This window comes from Myotis davidii, unplaced genomic scaffold (genome assembly GCF_000327345.1).
Source record: "Myotis davidii unplaced genomic scaffold, ASM32734v1 scaffold405, whole genome shotgun sequence".
Classification (NCBI taxonomy): Eukaryota; Metazoa; Chordata; class Mammalia; order Chiroptera; family Vespertilionidae; genus Myotis; species Myotis davidii.
The window spans coordinates 127906-146391 of record NW_006296048.1 but is presented as its reverse complement, the minus strand read 5'-3'; the positions used below and the strand labels follow the sequence as shown (position 1 = coordinate 146391).

General features: G+C 40.3%; 1 protein-coding gene across 16 annotated transcripts in view; it reads left to right on the top strand.

The window, feature by feature from the left end:
* PARD3 (par-3 family cell polarity regulator) overlaps nucleotides 1–18486 on the top strand; it is a 621610-nt gene that overhangs the window by 483617 nt on the left and 119507 nt on the right. For all 16 annotated transcript variants that reach the window (XM_015568620.1, XM_015568617.1, XM_015568619.1 and 13 more), the window contains 2 exons: nucleotides 9631–9819; nucleotides 11046–11216. In XM_015568620.1, the coding sequence (XP_015424106.1) occupies nucleotides 9631–9819; nucleotides 11046–11216 (360 nt within the window). The remainder of the gene's footprint in view (nucleotides 1–9630; nucleotides 9820–11045; nucleotides 11217–18486) is intronic.

The window sequence follows — 18486 nt, the reverse complement described above, 5'->3', positions numbered from 1 at the left end:
CCGATGGTCTTAGGTGACCCCTGTGAAAGGGTTGTTCAACCCCCAAAGGGGTTGTGACCCACAAGTTGAGAAACGTTGTCCTAGATGCTGCTCTTCTTGGGTATTTTTTCCTATCTTGTCTTCTAGCTCACTGATGTGGTCCTCCGCTTCTTGTAGTCTACTGTTGATGCTTTCTATTGAGTTCTTTATTGCAGCGATGTCATTCTTAATTTCTTCTTGGTTCTTATTCATTTCCTCCTGGTTCTTGCACATATTGTTGAATTTGCCTTTCATCCTTTTCAGTGACCTTATGACCATTTCTCTGAATTCTTTCTCTGACATATTGATTGCCTCCATTTTGTTTACTTTCTTTTCTGGCGATACCTCCTTTTCTTTTGTATGCAGGTTGTTTCTTTTTCTCCCCATGATCACTACTCTCCAGGTGTCTGGTTATGCAGCTCTCTCCTGCATTGTCTTAAAGACACAAAATACAACACAACAAGACACAATTCACAAGGCACCAAACACAAATGTATTCATGATACTAATAACCCCAAATAAAGGTGACCACCAGAGAAAGAATTAGGGGCTAAAAAAGTGCAAAAATGATATTGAGAAAAGGAAAAAATATAAGAGAGAAAAGAAACAGAAGAAAAAAGAAGGGAGTGCACTGACCACTAATCCCTTCACATATGTGTACGTGAGGAGAAAACTCCAATAAAACAACTAATCCCAAAAATGCAAATAACAAACACCCAGAGATGAATGCAAAACAAAAAACAACTAATCCAAAACATGCAAACAACAAATACACAGATGAAGTTGAGGAGGCAGAGCTCATTTCCAGAAGTTAAGGTCAAAGAATTGAATGAATGGAGAAATAGCTAAAATTCAGTGTAGAGGAGCTAGAAAGAGAATGTATGTATAATAAGAAAAGTAAAAAAGAAAATACAAAAATGAAAAAATATATAAACTATCTACACTAATAAAAGACATGCAAATTGATCATACCTCCGCTATGCCTTAAACCACGCCCACCAGCCAATCAGAGCGACTATATGCAAATTAACCCAACCAAGATGGCGGCCGGCAGCCACGGAGCTGGAGCAAGCAGGAGGCTTGGTTGCCCCTGGCGATGGAGGAAGCCAAGCTTCCCTCCTGCCCGCCTTGGCCAGCTCTGAGCTCCTCTCAAGGCTACAAAGTCTCAATTATAGAAGGTAAATAAATCCCAGAATTAAGAAAAAAAGGAGAGGCGGGGAGCTTTCATCACTGGAGTGGCTTGGCCAGCCTGAAAATGACCCTCAGCCCCTCACCCAGAAAGGCCAGGCACCCCAGTGAGGACCCCCCACCCTAAAGGGGGTGTGGCCCACCTGAAAACAGCCATCCATCCTTCACCCAGACTGGCCAGGCACCCCAGTGAGGACCCCCCACCCTAAAGGGGGTGTGGCCCACCTGAAAACAGCCATCCATCCTTCACCCAGACTGGCCAGGCACCCCAGTGAGGACCCCCCACCCTAAAGGGGGTGTGGCCCACCTGAAAACAGCCATCCATCCTTCACCCAGACTGGCCAGGCACCCCAGTGAGGACCCCCCACCCTAAAGGGGGTGTGGCCCACCTGAAAACAGCCATCCATCCTTCACCCAGACTGGCCAGGCACCCCAGTGAGGACCCCCCACCCTAAAGGGGGTGTGGCCCACCTGAAAACAGCCATCCATCCTTCACCCAGACTGGCCAGGCACCCCAGTGAGGACCCCCCACCCTAAAGGGGGTGTGGCCCACCTGAAAACAGCCATCCATCCTTCACCCAGACTGGCCAGGCACCCCAGTGGGGACCCCCACACTGACTGGTGTGTGACCAGCTGCAAACAGCCATCATGCCCTCACCCAGGCTGTCCAGGCTCCCCAGTGGGGACTCCCACCCTGATCCAGGACACCCTTCAGGGTTAACCAGCCAGCCCCACCCATGCACCAGGCCTCTATTCTATATAGTAAAAGGGTAATATGCCTCCCATTCCCGCGATCAGCAGAGCCGAGAGGCCTCCCGGCACCGGGATCAGCATGACAGGGGGCAGCGCCCAATCCCCCTGATCGCCCTGCGGCTCTGTGTGTGACAGGGTGCGGCGCCCCAACCCCCTGATCCACCCTGCTCTCTGTGTGACAGGGGGCGGTGCCCCAAGTCCCCTATTGGCCCTACTCTCTGAGTGACGGGGGAGCTCCTCAACCCCCTGATGGGCCCTGCTCTGTGCATGACGGGGTGGCGCCGCAATCTCCCCATCGACCTTGCCTTGAGTGTGACGGGGGCGGTGCCCCAACTCCCCAATCAGCCCTGCTCTGAGCCCGACCAGGGGCTGCACCTAGGGGTTGGGCCTGCCCTCTGCCACCCGGGAGCAGGCCTAAGCCAGCAGGGCGTTATCTCCCGAGGGGCCCCAGACTGGGAGAGGGCACAGGCCAGGCTGAGGGACCCACCCTTCCCCCCGAGAGCACAAATTTTTGTGCACCCGGCCTCTAGTATATATATAAAAGAAAATTTATATATGCACATATATATAAATTTTCCCCTTTAATCTATCTATATATTTATTTGTTAACTATTGGAAAAGGAGACTAGAGACTAGATATGCCTGATTGGTGATTGGAATTAGTTAAGCTATTAGTAGAAGATAACAGGCGAGGCCAGGAAAAACAGAAGCAAACAAAAGAAAAACAAACAAAAAACCCAAACTAGTCAACAAACAAACAGCAATAAGACAGAAAGAAAGAAAAAGGCAAAACAAAAATAAAAAAGGGAAGAGAAAATAAATTTGGATAGGGAAGAAAGAGAAGAGAAATGTGTATGGACTTGGAGCAGTGGAATGGAAATTAGATATATAAGTAAGATCAATTTTTAAACAGGGAGTGAAAAGAAAAGTTATGGGAAAACTAAAGGAGGAACAGGGTAAGAGAAACAGGACAAAAAAGGGAAAAAGTGAGGAAGAGAGTGTTGGCATAAAGAATAATTTAAATAGAATAAAATAATGCTAAAGGAAAAATAAAAATAGAATGTAGAACACTAATCCTAAAATAAAATTAAAAAAAAATAAATAAAACTTTTTAAAAAGGTAAAATAGTACAGTGAGGCCTTGACTTACGGGTGTCCCGACTAACGAGTTTTTTGAGATATGAGCTGTCTCTCGGCTGATTTTTGGCTTTGAGTTGCAAGCTAAAATTCCGGTTACGAGCCAGCTTCAGATACCCCACTGCTAGTTGGCGCAGCGAACGTCACAGTGAACACCACAACATCAGCCCAGCATCACGTATCTCACTCGTTCACTTTAAGATTTGACATACAAGTAATTTGAGTTACAACCTCCATCACAGAATGAATTAAACTCGTAAGTCAAGGCCCCACTGTAGGAATAATAATTAAAAAGAAAAGTATAATAATAAAAACGATAATATCAAGTGAGAAAAAATTAGTTTCTTAAGTAAAAGATAAAAAATAAAAATGTGAAGTAGTGAAGGTCATTCACTTCCTCTACTGTTCTGTTTGGCACGTATGCTTCCTGTCACGTAGTCAGGACAGTATTGAAGTTCTCTGCGATCTATGGCTCCTCTGTGTCATAAGCCACAACTCTGTAATAGAATGTAGAACACTAATCCTAAAATAAAATTAAAAAAAAATAAATAAAACTTTTTAAAAAGGTAAAATAGTACAGTGGGGCCTTGACTTACGGGTGTCCCGACTAACGAGTTTTTTGAGATATGAGCTGTCTCTCGGCTGATTTTTTGTTGAGTTGCACAAGCTAAAATTCGGGTTATGAGCCAGCTTCAGATACCCCACCGCTAGTTGGCACAGCGAACGTTGCAGTGAACGCCACAACATCAGCCCAGCATCACGTGTCTCACTCGTTCACTTTAATGATTTGACATACGAATAATTTGAGTTACGAGCTCAGTCATGGAACAAATTAAATTCATAAGTCAAGGCCCCACTGTGCTTAGATTTTTTGCCCACTTTGAATTAATTTTTGTACATAGATACAAACTGTACGATAAAAAATTAGTTTCTTAATAAAAAGATAAAAAATAAAAATGTGAAGTAGTGAAGGTCATTCACTTCCTCTACTGTTCTGTTTGGCACGTATGCTTCCTGTCACGTAGTCAGGACAGTATTGAAGTTCTCTGCGATCTATGGCTCCTCTGTGTCATAAGCCACAACTCTGTTTTCAAGTGGGCTGGTTCTCTTTGTTTCTCAGCCTGCCTTTAGTTGTATTTACACAAGAGTCAATTTCTGATACAACCCCTGGGTGGCAGTGTTTTGTATTAATATCTAGGGCTAAAAGGCCTCTTTACCCAGTGTTTACATTGCTTTCCCTGATGTACTTAATACTGGGTTGAGAGGATGGACTGCCCCAGAGCTAGTTTTCTGTTTGCTTCTCCCCACTCTGATCCCCAGGTTCCACAAAAACAACTTTCCCCGGCAGTCTCCGTGGGTATTTTTAATGGGAAGATCCTATGTACTGGGCTTAGTAATCAAAAGCAAGGATTTAAAAAGAAAAACCAGAGTAAGCGTGCAGACTCGCGTCTTTTTCCCCTGGCACTGCGCGCGTCTCTGCATGCATCTTTTCCCCCTGGTTCTGCACAGCCAGTATACTGGTAGAACTTCAGGCTGCCTTTCTGGGCCCAGCCCAGCTGTGGGTTGATTTCTAGAGACCCCTTCTGCCAGTAGTTCTGTGGAACCCCTTCCACATTCGCAGGCTACACTGACCCCACTGGCCGTGGATTTTGTGGGGGCACAGTCTTCCTCTGGGACTCTAGATCCCGCTGTGCACGTTTCTCCCTCAAGCCTGGCTCCTAGATCTCACCTTTCTCTAGGTGATATCTGACTTTTCCGTCTGCGGAATGCCTCACCAGCTGTGTTTAATTTGCCATTTCCAGGTGGATGTTGTTCGATTCAGCTGTTCCTTCTATCTGCTCTGTGAGAAGGTACAGGGCTTGTCTGTGTATTTGCGCCGCTTTGTCTCCCCCTTGACAGATTATTTGTTCATCCGAGATTGGATTCCCTGTGTTTATGGGTTTGCAGTTGAGGCAGATGGTTCCTGGGCGTTGTAGTTGTAGGGTCCCAGGAGGTATCCAGAGTCTCCCCAGTTGAAGGTAAGCCTGGGTTTCCGATTACAGCCACTCTCCCCTTCAAGATGGCCTGGTCTCTGTGGTAGAGCCGGCTGTTCCAGAAGATATTTCAGCAGCAGTAGAGGCTGCCCGGCCTTTAAAATGTCCATACTACCTAGAGCAATCTACAGATTCAATGCAATTCCTATTAAAATACCAATGGGATATTTCAAAGACCTAGAATAAACTCTCCAAAAATTCATCTGGAATAAAAAAAGACCCCAAATACTCACAGCAACCCTGAGAAAGAAGAACAAAGTAGGAGGGATCTCAATACCAGATATCAAGCTGTATTACACAGCCACTGTTTACAAAACAACCTAGCACTGGCACAAGAGCATACAATGGAGTCAAGAGAGTCTCTTCGACAAATGGTGCTCAGATATTTGGACAGATACATGCAAAAAAATGAAACTAGATCACCAACTTACACCAGACACAAAAACAAACTCAAAATAGCTAAAGTACTTAAATGTAAGAAGGGAAACCATAAAAAATCCTACAAGACTCCAGAGGCAGCAAAATATCAGATATATATCATACCAATATCTTTACAGACACAGCTCCTAGGGCAATGGAGACTAAGGAGAAAATAAAGAAATGAGACTACATCAAAATAAAAAGCTTCTGCACAGCAAAAGAAACCATCAACAAAACACTACATGGGAGAACATACTTGCCAATGCTATTTCAGATAAGGGTTTAATCTCCAAAATTTAGGGCTTGTGTCTGCTTTTGCTGTCTTCACTGCAGATAGAAGTATGTGTCTTTTCTGCTGTTCAGGGGATAATGGGGAAGTAAATAGCTTATATATTGCCCATCCCGCAGGTTCTTTGCTTTTAATATGCTCAGTAAAAATGCCATTTTTTCTGGGCATTAAATGGGCAAAATGTCAATAAAGTAATGAGCAAAGGAAGAACTGTGTGGTTGCACTGATGGAAAAAAACCACTGAGTGTATGATGGAAAAAATCACTTTGAGTGTACATGTATGTATATGAAGGACACAATTATGTATATGGTTTGAAGATAAATTCTGTAGAAACAGTTTGACTCAAGAAACTTGATAAAGTACAGAATCTGTATGGAATAATAATTAAGGTGATAGACAATTGGCTCCTCCTTTGTATCAGAATGATGAGATCCTATACTCTGAAGACTTTGTAACAGTTCTCTGTAATGAAGCATTTAAGTGGTTTTTAAAGAGCAAATAAGCATACTAATTGATCAGACCCAAATGGTCCCAGCCAAGCATTCTTTTTTTCATCTTTTCAAATGCAAGTTTCCCAGGAATATCAATACTGGTTTACAAAGTACATTTTATATTTCAATTACTTTGGAATTTAAAGGAGAAGAGGATTGTGTTTTACTTCTATTTTGTATTTTAAACATGAAAATTTACCTATATATTATGTTTTTATAACAGATTTTATTTTGTCATAGCTATATTCATTCACACAAAGTCATTATTTAGCATTCTTAATTGGTTTGAATGATATGGACAAAAAAAGCTTTTAGAGCAAAACAGTATATAAAGATATATGTGGCCCTCCTGCCAGTGGGCCATGGAGTTGGTGGCACAGTAACGTCTGAGGTGTGAGGATTGCGGGGCCGGCGGCCATGGAGGCCGTGCTAAACGAGCTGGTGTCTGTGGACGACCTGCTGAAGTTTGAAAAGAAATTTCAGTCTGAGAAGGCAGCAGGCTCGTGTCTTCTCCCCAGATGGGCTGGTGTGCATGGCCATTGTTGGAGGCATGGCCTTGGGTGTGGCGGGACTGGCTGGACTCATCGGACTTGCTGTATCCAAGTCCAAATCCTGAATGAGACTGCACCTCTGCCTCTGCCCAGGGATACATGGGCGCCCGTGGAGAACACTCAGAGAGGGCCCATCCATTGTCGCTGCGGCCCATTCTTCTGCACCCTGTTACTGTCCTCTGTGGCCTCAACATCCTCTCCCCAAGATCTGTCCTCTAGCCCCAGATCGTGTGCTTTAGGATGAGTGTAAATAAAATTGGGCTTTGACTTGCGAAAAAAAAAAAAAGATATATGTGATTAATGATATCAGTATACTAAATATGTGATAAATAATATCAGTATAATAAATATGTGGTAATGACATCAGTATATAAATATGTGATAATGATATCAGTATAATAAGTATGTGATAATGATGTCAGTATAATAAATATATGATAATTATACCAGTATAATAAATATGTGGTAATGATATCAGTATACTAAGTATGTGATAATGATGTCAGTATAAATATGTGATAACAATGTCAGTATAATTCATATGTGGTTATGATATCAGTATACTAAATATGTGATAATGATATCAATATACTAAATATGTGATAATGATATCAGTATACTAAATGATATCAGTATTTCGATGTGAGTACTTAATGTTTATTTCTCTCCAATACATTGATTTTGTTTGAGCTATAACTATTCTCTAGGAATGTTTTACAGATAAGAAAGTCTTATAATGAGCTGACTTAGGCTTTATATTTACTGTGATACCAAAATTTATTTACTTTGTATACTTAATGTAGCTTCTGCCCTGTATCTTTACAAAACTATTCTTATTTTAAGAGCCGCATGTGTCTCGTGAGCCACAGTTTGCCGACCACAGGACTAGGTGGATGATGGTCTAATATTTCAAAATTGGGGAAAAAGGAGGATAAATAAGATGTAGTACTAGATGAGGCATTTAGTTGTGATTTGAGGAGCTCCTGCTACATGTTCATTATGTGGTTGGAAATGCTGAGTTTGAAAAGGAATTCTAGCCTTCCTCATTGGGAGGTGACAGGTATAGAGATCTAGGTGGTTGAAGTCTTGGCCATGGGTGGGATTACTGAGGAGGGGCACAGGAGGCACACTGCTGCATCTTGTGGTGTACATTTTTTTCAATATAGTTTCATTGATTTCAGAGAGGAAGGGAGAGGGAGACAGAGATAGAAACATCAGTGATGAGAGGGAATTATTGATTGGCTGCCTCCTGCATGCCCCCTACTTTGGATTGAGCCTGCAACCCAGGCATGTGCCTTGACCAGAATCGAACCCGGGACCCTTCAATCCTCAGGCTGATGCTTTTTCCACTGAGCCAAACTGGCATGGGCAATTTTTATTGATAGAATATGTCATCTCACTGCATTTAATTAGGTTAGACTTTAAGCTTTCATTTCTTCTTTGCTGTTTTAAGATGGGCAAAAGTTGATGTAAGTTAAAATATGTTGTATTCTAAAGCAGTCTTTTATGCCTTGATGACTGCAATTATGGCATTAAAGCTTGCATATACAGCTATTTCATCTTTCTGTGCAGTCACTGGAGTTTCGTCTTTCTGTGCAGTCACTGGTGGGAAGCGCTTGTGAGTGGGTCTGAGGACTGAGCTGGTGGGCTTAGAATGCGGATGGAATGCAGGTGTGCCAACAGGACAGTTTCCATTCCTTAATTAAACAATATCACCTGAAAAATTCCATCTATAGTATGTGAAAGGTTAACAATGGGTGGTTCTCAGGCAGGCTAAATAGCCATCTCAGATAGTGGATAAAGGAAAATTGAATTTATTTAAAGAAAGGGGATAAAGGATAGAATATCCAAAGGGAAGGGCTGCACGCACTAAGCCAAGGTGACATTGGGTCGATGATGGAAGCACCCAGGAGCTGGAGTTTCATCATTCTGTGCAGTCACTGGTGGGAAGGGCTTGTGAGTGGGTCTGAGGGCTGAGCTGGTGGGCTTAGAATACGGATGGAATGCAGGTGTGCCATCAGGACAGTTTCCATTCCTTATATGGTCTGACTCCTGGTGATCAACAAGTTTTTCCTGGTCTTTGTTCTCCTGTGGCAGGAAGCTTACAAATAAATAGCTGTTAAGGATTGTATCTATAGTCCTAACATTATGTATGGTACAGTATTGTGAAAAATCTTTGAATAAAACTATTAATAACATTGAAAATTCCTAATGAAAAGCAAGGGACAAATGAGTTATATTTATTTTGATTCATGTATTATTTTTCTCCTGTGGTTAGAATATATACAGGGTGGAGCAAAAGTAGGTTCACAGTTGTTCATATTGAAAATAATACAATGATTAATAAATAACTCTGTTCCAGGTACTCACAACTGTATATCTACTTTTGCCCCACTCTGTATAAACAGAAATCCTCCTGCCTCTCCCTCTCCCCCTCCCCCGCAAAAAAATCCCAAACTCTAGGAGTCTACATGTTTTCAGTCCTTTTCACTATATTTCCCCCTATCTTTCTGAGAATCTGTTTTGGGTTTGTTTCAATATTTAAATAAATGCTGCATATACATAATAATCACTGTCCCTAGGAATCCTTTGAAGGGGTACAGATGCACTGCTATCCTGGATTTTGTCATGGAACTCTGGTGGAGATACTGTGCCTGTTATGATTAAGAACTGCTCATTAGCCCTTTAAACATATCTGTGAGGAAGAAACAATGGAATATAATGTGCTTTGCAATTTTGTTCCCTATTAGAAAGCAGACGAGGAGGATGTTGTTCTCACACCTGATGGTACCAGGGAATTTTTGACATTTGAAGTTCCACTTAATGATTCAGGATCCGCAGGTCTTGGTGTCAGTGTCAAAGGTAACCGATCAAAAGAGAACCATGCGGATTTGGGAATCTTTGTCAAGTCCATTATTAATGGAGGAGCAGCATCTAAAGTAAGCAAATGTCAACTTTATTGAGCTTATGTCCATTAATAAAAATGTTTAATTTTACCCCTATAACTATTTTGGAAATGTATACACTGCAGAGGACAGTCTTTATATACCTCATAGATTCTGTTTCTGAGGCCTATTAGTTAATCTTGGGAGACAAAAGACAGATTAACAGGAGAAAAAGGTTAACTTTTTATTAAAGTTAATATTTTAAATTTTACATATATTGGGGCTCCACAGAAAAAAAGTGTAAACTGAAGAAACAGCGAGACTTGGAAGGTTATATACTATTTAAGCAAAGAGCAGTACATTGTGTTTAATAAAAGGAAAAAGGGTTTGGGCTTCTAGGAGCTGTAGATTTTGGGAAGGTAATTATATCAGGGAAACTAATGATAAGGTTTATTTTGTAAGGTTTGTTTATGCAGACTCATCTCTTTGCCATCTCTGTCACTGGTGTTGAACATTGTCCTTACTTCCCTGGTTTGGGAAAAGTGAGGGGACACCTTCATAAAGGAAATGCATGTCCTGTGTTCAGGAAGAAAGGGGAGAGCAGAGAACACTTGCTGTGTCTGCCATTTCTCAGTTGCCATCAGCTCAGAATCATTCTTATGCCAAAGTGGTATATTTTGTGTTGGCATATTCTGATATCCTATAACACTTAACAAATATTGTGTGTGTGTGTGTGTGTGTGTGTGTAAAAAGCAGTGATCTCTCATTTTGGGGTGGTGTCCATAGCTTCAACTCCCCATTTTTTGTCTCATAGATTTTACAACCCATAATCATTCTAGTTAAATGAAGATAATATATGCAAAGACCTAGTTTAGGTTCTGGCTCTGAGCTGCCATATAATAAAGATCACTTATCCTATTTCCCAGTCTAGGGAAAATTTCCTAGTTGTTTGTTAAGAGGGCACTTCTCTCTCTGCACTTGTGTTGTAAATAACCTCTGTGGGTGTCTATGGAAGCAAGAAAGTAATCACTTTGTATCCTTTGAATTAGTACCCTATTTTGGTAAACATTATGATAATGATTTGATTTACAAATGTATAAATGACTGAAATGGACAAAGGCTACAGTGACTGGACAGTATGCTAGTATTCAATTGGGAAAGTCCATTAGGATTAAAGTCTGCCCCCCCCCCCCTTTTTTGGTGGTGTTTTTATTTTTTTTTAACTAAAATGAAAGCAACTTCTTTTATAACAGACTTGTTTTTACCTGTTTGCTTCTCAGGATGGAAGGCTTCGGGTGAATGATCAGCTGATAGCAGTGAATGGAGAATCCCTGTTGGGCAAGACAAACCAAGATGCCATGGAAACGCTCAGAAGGTCCATGTCCACTGAAGGGAACAAGCGAGGAATGATCCAGCTCATTGTTGCAAGGCGAATAAACAAGTGCAGCGAGGTAAAGAATAAATAAATGAAAAGACCAAAGGCACTAGTTTTCGAAATCATAATAAGACTGAGTTTCAGTCCTGACTTTGGACTGAGCATGGCAAGTCCTGGGACTTTTCCTTGAATCACTATAAATTATCTTGGCTTGCTATGGTTTTATTGTATTATCAGTGAATTGTGATGTGTTTTCCTAGTTCTGTGGCCAAAATATTCTTACTTGCTCATTCGTATTACTGTTGCCAACTCAACAGATAAGATGGGGACCTTAAAGGCACCTTTAGCTGAGATCACACCTTCCTGCTCAGAGCCAACAATTCTCTTCTGTTCAGCAGTGTTGTAGCTGGTAGGGAGATGCAACAAAACTAGAGTTGTTCAGTTGTTTATCAAAAAAAGGATGCCTCTTTCAAAGCTCCTTTATCCCTTGGCCTTATCAAAAGTGTGAGCCTCCACTTCTATCTGCTACCTCCTCTTTCTCCTTCACTATAGGTTAACTGTTTTTCCCCTTGAGTTCCTGCTTTTTCAGTTTTATCTGAAAATATATTTTAGTTGAAAATATATGCTGTACTATGTAATTAGGGGTAGTAGGAATGTTATGGTCATGTCTTCCCAAATAAATAAAAACATGTTCTTTTTTAGCAGGGCATTTGAAAATTAAAGGTAAAACTAAATTATATATATGTAATAAAAAACTAATATTGGAACCTTAAATAAATTTCATATATCTATTCTAAATTATGTGCCATCAATAGTTGGGACCGGATGAGTTTATGAAGAACAGAACTTACTGAAAATGTGGTTTATTTTTATTGATGCTAAAATTCCCACATTTTAAAATAAAGTAAGAAAAAATTACTAACAAATCACACAAATTGAAAATGCTATCAAAATAGCTTGTGTTTTTCTTAATTTTAAAGTCCGTGTTTAAAAAAGTAACTAAAGCAAGCTTTCTAGGTTGTGATGATCACTCATCTGATTCTATAATACAATCATATTTTGAAAAAAAATGTACTCTTGAGCTCAGTGGGTAGTCAGTGGAGGCAACCACGTTTTGAAAGGTTATTGACCATTGACTTGCTTTTGTGTTGTTTTTAATTTCAAAATGGAGAATGATTTAATAGTAATTAAATTAATTTTCATACCAATAAGAGAACAATGTAACTGTAACTAAAAATCTCACAGTGGAAAGCAGTGTGATGTAGAAACATTCACTTTTATTATATAGCTATAAATGCTAATCCCTCATATTACACTACTGGACTAGTTTTCTTGAATTATTTGGTTGTCAAATAATTAACTAATCTTTTTAATGGAAGCCCTTTAAAGTGCTACATGAAAAATTCTCAACAGTAAGTTTGATACATTGATCTTTATTAGGTTTTTTTCCCTGAAACTGTCAGTGCACATTCCTCAAACAGTACATGTAGGCTGTCCCAAAAATGTATTAACAGCTGATAACTCAATTGATGTTTCTTTCTTTTCAAATTTAATCCATTGGAATTAATAATTACTCAAAGTATATTTGCATTTTTGAGGACACACTGTAATTATTAAACAAATGTTTATTGAATATCCACTGTTTTAAGAAAGTGTGTTAGGTCCTGGGGATATGGAGGCAAATAAAATAGATGTGACCCTTCTCTCATAGAACTTATACTGTACAATTGTTATGCTATTAGACTCTTTAAAAGATACTAAAATTATTAACCCCTTGTAAAGTTCTCCATCAGAGAAAAACGTTGAGTGTTATAGGGAAACTTAAAAACACTAAGGTCAGTGTCCTGGAGAAGCCTTTTATACCGACAGGGTTTAACTAAAACATTATGCAAAGACAGAAGGGCCCCATTCAGCTTCCCATAAGGCTTAAGATATAATTTTGCTGCTGTTGTAATTATATTACCTTTGGAAAAACATCCCTTGAATTAATGGGAGGGTATGTGTACATTATATTACAGTAAATATTGATATAAGCATAGGGTGTATTGTCATGAATGAACCTCAAGTTAAACAAAGTACTTGAGTTCTCTCCTTCTGGATCTGTTAGAAAGCTATATAGTCCAGTCTTTGAAATACTATAAAACTGTATTTCATAAACACTTCCTTATATCAAGAGTTTGTATACTTACTTTCAAGCTAGAGAAGATGAGAATTTGCAAAAGAAAATCTTCTTTGTCACAAGTTTCCTTGCCCTTATATGTGGGAAGTGCTGTACATATATTATTTTAGTATTTTTTAAAATAAACTATTTGTCACATCTCTATATTAGGTATTAACTTACCCTGTGTTTCACTAGTATTTATCCCTCTACAGCACACTGGAGGTTTTCTTTGGAAGGTATTTCTCAATCTGTTTTGCTTGACATTGCAGGAATCTTTAATACCAACTCATTCTTGAATCATTTGTTACCTGCTCTCTATTCTTCTCCTACTTTACTCCAGCTCTTCTCTCTTTCCTCTTTCTGCCGTCCTTTTATTGTTAGTGTTCCTCAAGGCTCTTCCTGGGCTGTTTCTTCTTCCTGTGCACATTCTCCCTGGGTGATCTCCACTTCCTGGTTTTTAGGTACCTCCTAGATAAGTGCTCCATAACTCTCTTCTAGCTCAGAACTAGTCTTGTTCCAACTGACCGTGGAGGTATTCACTGGTATGTCTCTCAGGCACCTAATTCCAGGGTCCTCCAAACTTTATGCCTTTTCCTCCAAAACCAATTCCTCCTTGAGGTACTTCATCCTAGTCACCACGTCCCCATAAATGACACCACCATTCCTTTACTTGTTGAAGCTAGAGATTTGGGATACTCTTTATCTCTCAAAAACCTTTACTATCTCTTCTCAATCCATTTTTTTCTCCCTCCTCTGACACTGCCCACATTTGTGCCCACTATTTCCCTGAGCTCACTGCTGCTGCTCCTGAAGGGTTTCCCTGCAGTCAGGAGTTCTCTCTCACTCCATTCTTTACACTGCTGGCAGGCAGATTTTTCTAAAAAAACAAAGTGGCCATGTCACTCCCGGCCAAGGACCCTTCAGGAGCTTTCTGTACCCTTTAGGACTGGTGCCAATTTACTCCCCAATGCCTTTTAGGGCATGTAAAACCTGTACCCCTTCCAGCCTATCCCTGTGCAATCTCTTCTCTAGCTCTTCTACACTACTTGCAGTTTCTCAAGTGTTCTGTGTTCTATCTTACCTCCAGGTTTTCGCCATGAATTTGTCCTGCTTTTTATCCTGGCAAAGATAACCTTTAAATTTCAGTTTTCTCTCTCAAAAGTATTTCACTAGTTCTGTATACTTACCTTCACTCAGGACTGTCATCATTTTCTTCTTGGTTTTCCTTTGCTGGAACTATAAATTCAGAGATGGCTGGGCCCTCATCCATGGGCCAGGTTCGTATTTCTGTCACTAGTGTCCAATCCAGGACTGACACATTTCATTGTATGAAATGATCAAGGAGACAATCCTAGAGAATCTGGCAATTTTAGAAGAAAAAGATAACTTAGTTACTGCTAGAGAGTGAAGATCTAAGAAAACCATCAGGCAGGTAATAAAATTAATATCGTGACAGAGATTTGGATTTTCTTTGCTCCTCAGATCTAGTGCTCTTACTTAAATATATCTTCAAACATTTTCTAAGCAATCATTGTTTCTAAAAAAAAAAAAGAGAGAGAGAGGGAAAGAAATGGTTTCCCCTTATTTTGTGCACCTCAAGGATAGACTAATTTTTTAAAGAACAATTTCTTAAGCCCTGGCATTCTTTTTCATTGAAAAGAATACAAAAAGCAGGCTTCCAGTCAAGATGGCGAGTAGGAAAACACTTTGCTTGCCTCCTGCCATGACCACATCAAAATTCCAACTCAACTACAGAACAGTATCATTGAAAACCACTGCAATCTAGCTGAATAAAAGTCATATAACTGAGGTTTTAAAGAAGAAGCTGTGTGAAGACTGGTAGGAGAGACATAGACTCCTAATGGGCTAATCATACACCTCTTGTGGTGGTTAAAAATCTGGAGAAATATCTTGGCTGCAGAGGTTCTCCTTGAAGAGCAAGGGATTCCAGCTCCATACCAGGACCCCCAGTCCAGGGTTCCAGTGTTGGGAAGAGAAGTCCCAATAACTTCTGCCTGCAAAAACCAGCAACGATTTTGGCTAAGTGAGACAGAGGGTTCCCAGAGTCCCAGGTATTTCTCTGAAAAGCCTACACTTTCATTTACTTGGTCTCACTCCTCTGAGATCCCTCGCTGGGGCGGCAACTTGAAAGTCACCAGGGACATGCAGGGAGAAACTGAATTCTATGGCTTTGGGTTGGAGGGGTAGCTTTTTCCCAGACAGAAGTGCTGGCAGCGGCCATTATTCCTTTGCTGAGCCCTCTCCCCACAGAGCCCACAGGTGGGTGCCACATCTGAATCTCCATCAACCTGGTTAATAACATTTGACCTGCCTTGGTGATTCCTTGAGACCCTGCCCCACCCAACTTGTAGGCCAGTTCAAGCCCTTTTTGGTGGCTTTTCCACACAAGCAACCTATCTTAGCTCTTGAGGATTTTCCTAAAATCTCACAAAGGCTCACAAACCCCATGCAGCAGCATCTGGCCTCAGTGTGCCCTGTACCCTTGTTAAGTGACCCCAACCATGAGGGTCAGCCAGACTTGGTTTGCAACTTGGCCTCTTTGGGGAACCTCAAAGTCCAGCACAAGAAGCTGCCACCTGCAGATTGTTTTATATCTCATGCTGAATGTCCCCAGGCAGGGGACAGGCATCTGACCTTGGCCTGCATCAGAGCCCCTCCCATGATGCCCCAGAACTAGTACATCAGGTGGCCAGTTTCAGACCACATCAAAGTACCACTCAACCATCTCAAAAAATGACGCACCCAAAGTGTAGATTCAGCAGGTATTGAGCCCCAATAAAACAAATCCTGCTTCATAGAGTTGGCCCCTTTATAACAGCTCCTCCACTGTTATACTGTCATGGCCAGTCCTTCCAACCAATCAGCCCAAGGGTCAATCCTTCCCATTGATATGCCAGCAACAATCAAGGCTGGCAGGAGGACACATACAACAAATACAAGGGACACATCTAGACCTCACAGCTTAGGTGAGTAACCAGGGAGATTGCACCCTTAGTTCCAAAAGGACAACTACTACATAAGGCCACTACTCTACGAAATGTGGGAGACATAGCAGATCTACCTAGTACATAGAAACAAGCAGAAGGATGCAGCTAGAATGAGGAGACAAATATGTCCCTAATGAAAGAACAGAACAAAACTCCAGAAAAAGAACTAAACAAAATGGAGATGATCAATTTTCCAGATGTAAAGTTAAAAACACATTATCAGGTTGCTCAATGATATCATAAAAGTAGAGATAGAAAACATAAAAAAAACAGAAATGAAGAATATAATTACTGAAATGAAGAATATATTAATGAAAATCAATAGTATATAGATGAAGCAGATTTGGAAGATAAGGTAGCAGCAGAATATTCCCAAACAGGGCAGCAAAAATAATCCAAAAAATGAGGATAGTTTAAGGCACACCTGGGACACCATCAAGCGTACCAATATTCACATCATAGAGAACCAGAAGTAGAAGAGAGAGAGCAAGGAATTGAAAACCTATTTGAAGAATTAAAGACTGTTAAATTCCCTAACTTTTGGAAGGATATAGACATACAAGTGCAGGAAGTCCAGAGAATTCCAAACAAGATAAACAAAAGAAGCCTACACCAAGACACATCATAATTATAATTAAAATGCCAAGGGTTAAAGGCAGAGAATCTTAAAAGCAGCAGGAGAAAAGCAGTTAGTTACCTTCAGGGGAGCTTCCATAAGACTTATCAGCTGATTTCTGAACAGAAACTTTGCAAGCCAGAAGGAATGGGCATGAAAGATTCAAAGTGATAAAAAGCAAGGACCTACAACCAAGATTATTCTACCTAGCAAAGCTGTCATTTAGAATTGAAAGACAGATGATAAAGATCTTTCCAGACAAGAAAAAGCTAACGGGGCTCATCATCACCCAACAAGCATTACAAGAAATGTTAAATGGTCTACTTTAAGTAGAAGAAGATAAACAAATATGAATAATAAAATGGCAATGATTACATATGTATTAGCTATTTAAATGTAAATGGAATAAATGCTTCAACCAAAAGACATAGGGTGGCTGAATGAATAAGAAAACAAGATTAATTTATATCCTGCCTATAAAAGACCTACTTTAGACCAAAGATACACACACAATGAAGGAAAGAGATATTTCATGAAAACAAAAACAAAACAAAAAATGGTGGGGTATCAGTACTCATATCACACAAAGTAGATGTTAAAGGCTCTAACAAAAGATAAAGAAGGACCCAGCAATTATACTTCTGGGTATTTATTGTAAGAAACCATATGTTTTTTGCAGCATTATTTACAACTAGAGGCCCAGTGCACAAAAATTTGTGCACTTGGAGAGGTTCCTCAGCCTAGCCTGTGCCCTCTCGCAGTTTGGGACCTCTCGGGGGATGACCACCTGCTGTTGGAGATTAAACCTTATCCGTGATAACACTGGCAAATACGTTCTCCCATGCAGTGGGCTTTCTTGTTGTTTTGTTGAAGGTATTTTTGTGTGTTTTTTTTGCTGTACAGAAGCTTTTTGTTTTGATGTAGTCCCATTTGTTTATTTTCTCTTTAGTTTCCATTGCCCTAGGAGCTATATCGATGAAGATATTGCTTCAGCATATGAAACTGAGATTTTGCTGCCTGTGGATTTCTCTAATATTTTTATGGTTTCCTGTCTTATATTTAAGTCCTTTGTGCATTTTGAGTTTATTTTTGTGTGTGGTGTAAGTTGGTGGTTGAGTTTCATGTTTTTGCATGTATCTGTCCAATTTTCCCAACACCATTTATTGAAGAGACTGTCTTGCATCCATTGTATGTTCTTGCCTCCTTTGTCAACTATTAATTGAGCATAGTGGTTTGGGTCGATTTCTGAGTTCTCTATTCCATTGGTTTATATGTCTTTTCTTATGCCAGTGTCAAGCAGTTTTGAGAACAGTGGCTTTGTAATACATCTTGATATCTGGTATTGAGATCCCTCTTACTTTGTTCTTCTTTCTCAGGATTGCTGCAGCTATTTGGGGTCTTTTTTTTTTTTTATTCCAGATGAATTTTTAGAGAGTTCATTCTAGCTCTGTGAAATATGCCATTGGTATTTTAATGGGAAGTGCATTGAATCTATAGATTGCTTTGGGTATTATGGACATTTTAATGACATTGATGCTACCAATCCACGAACACGGTTTGT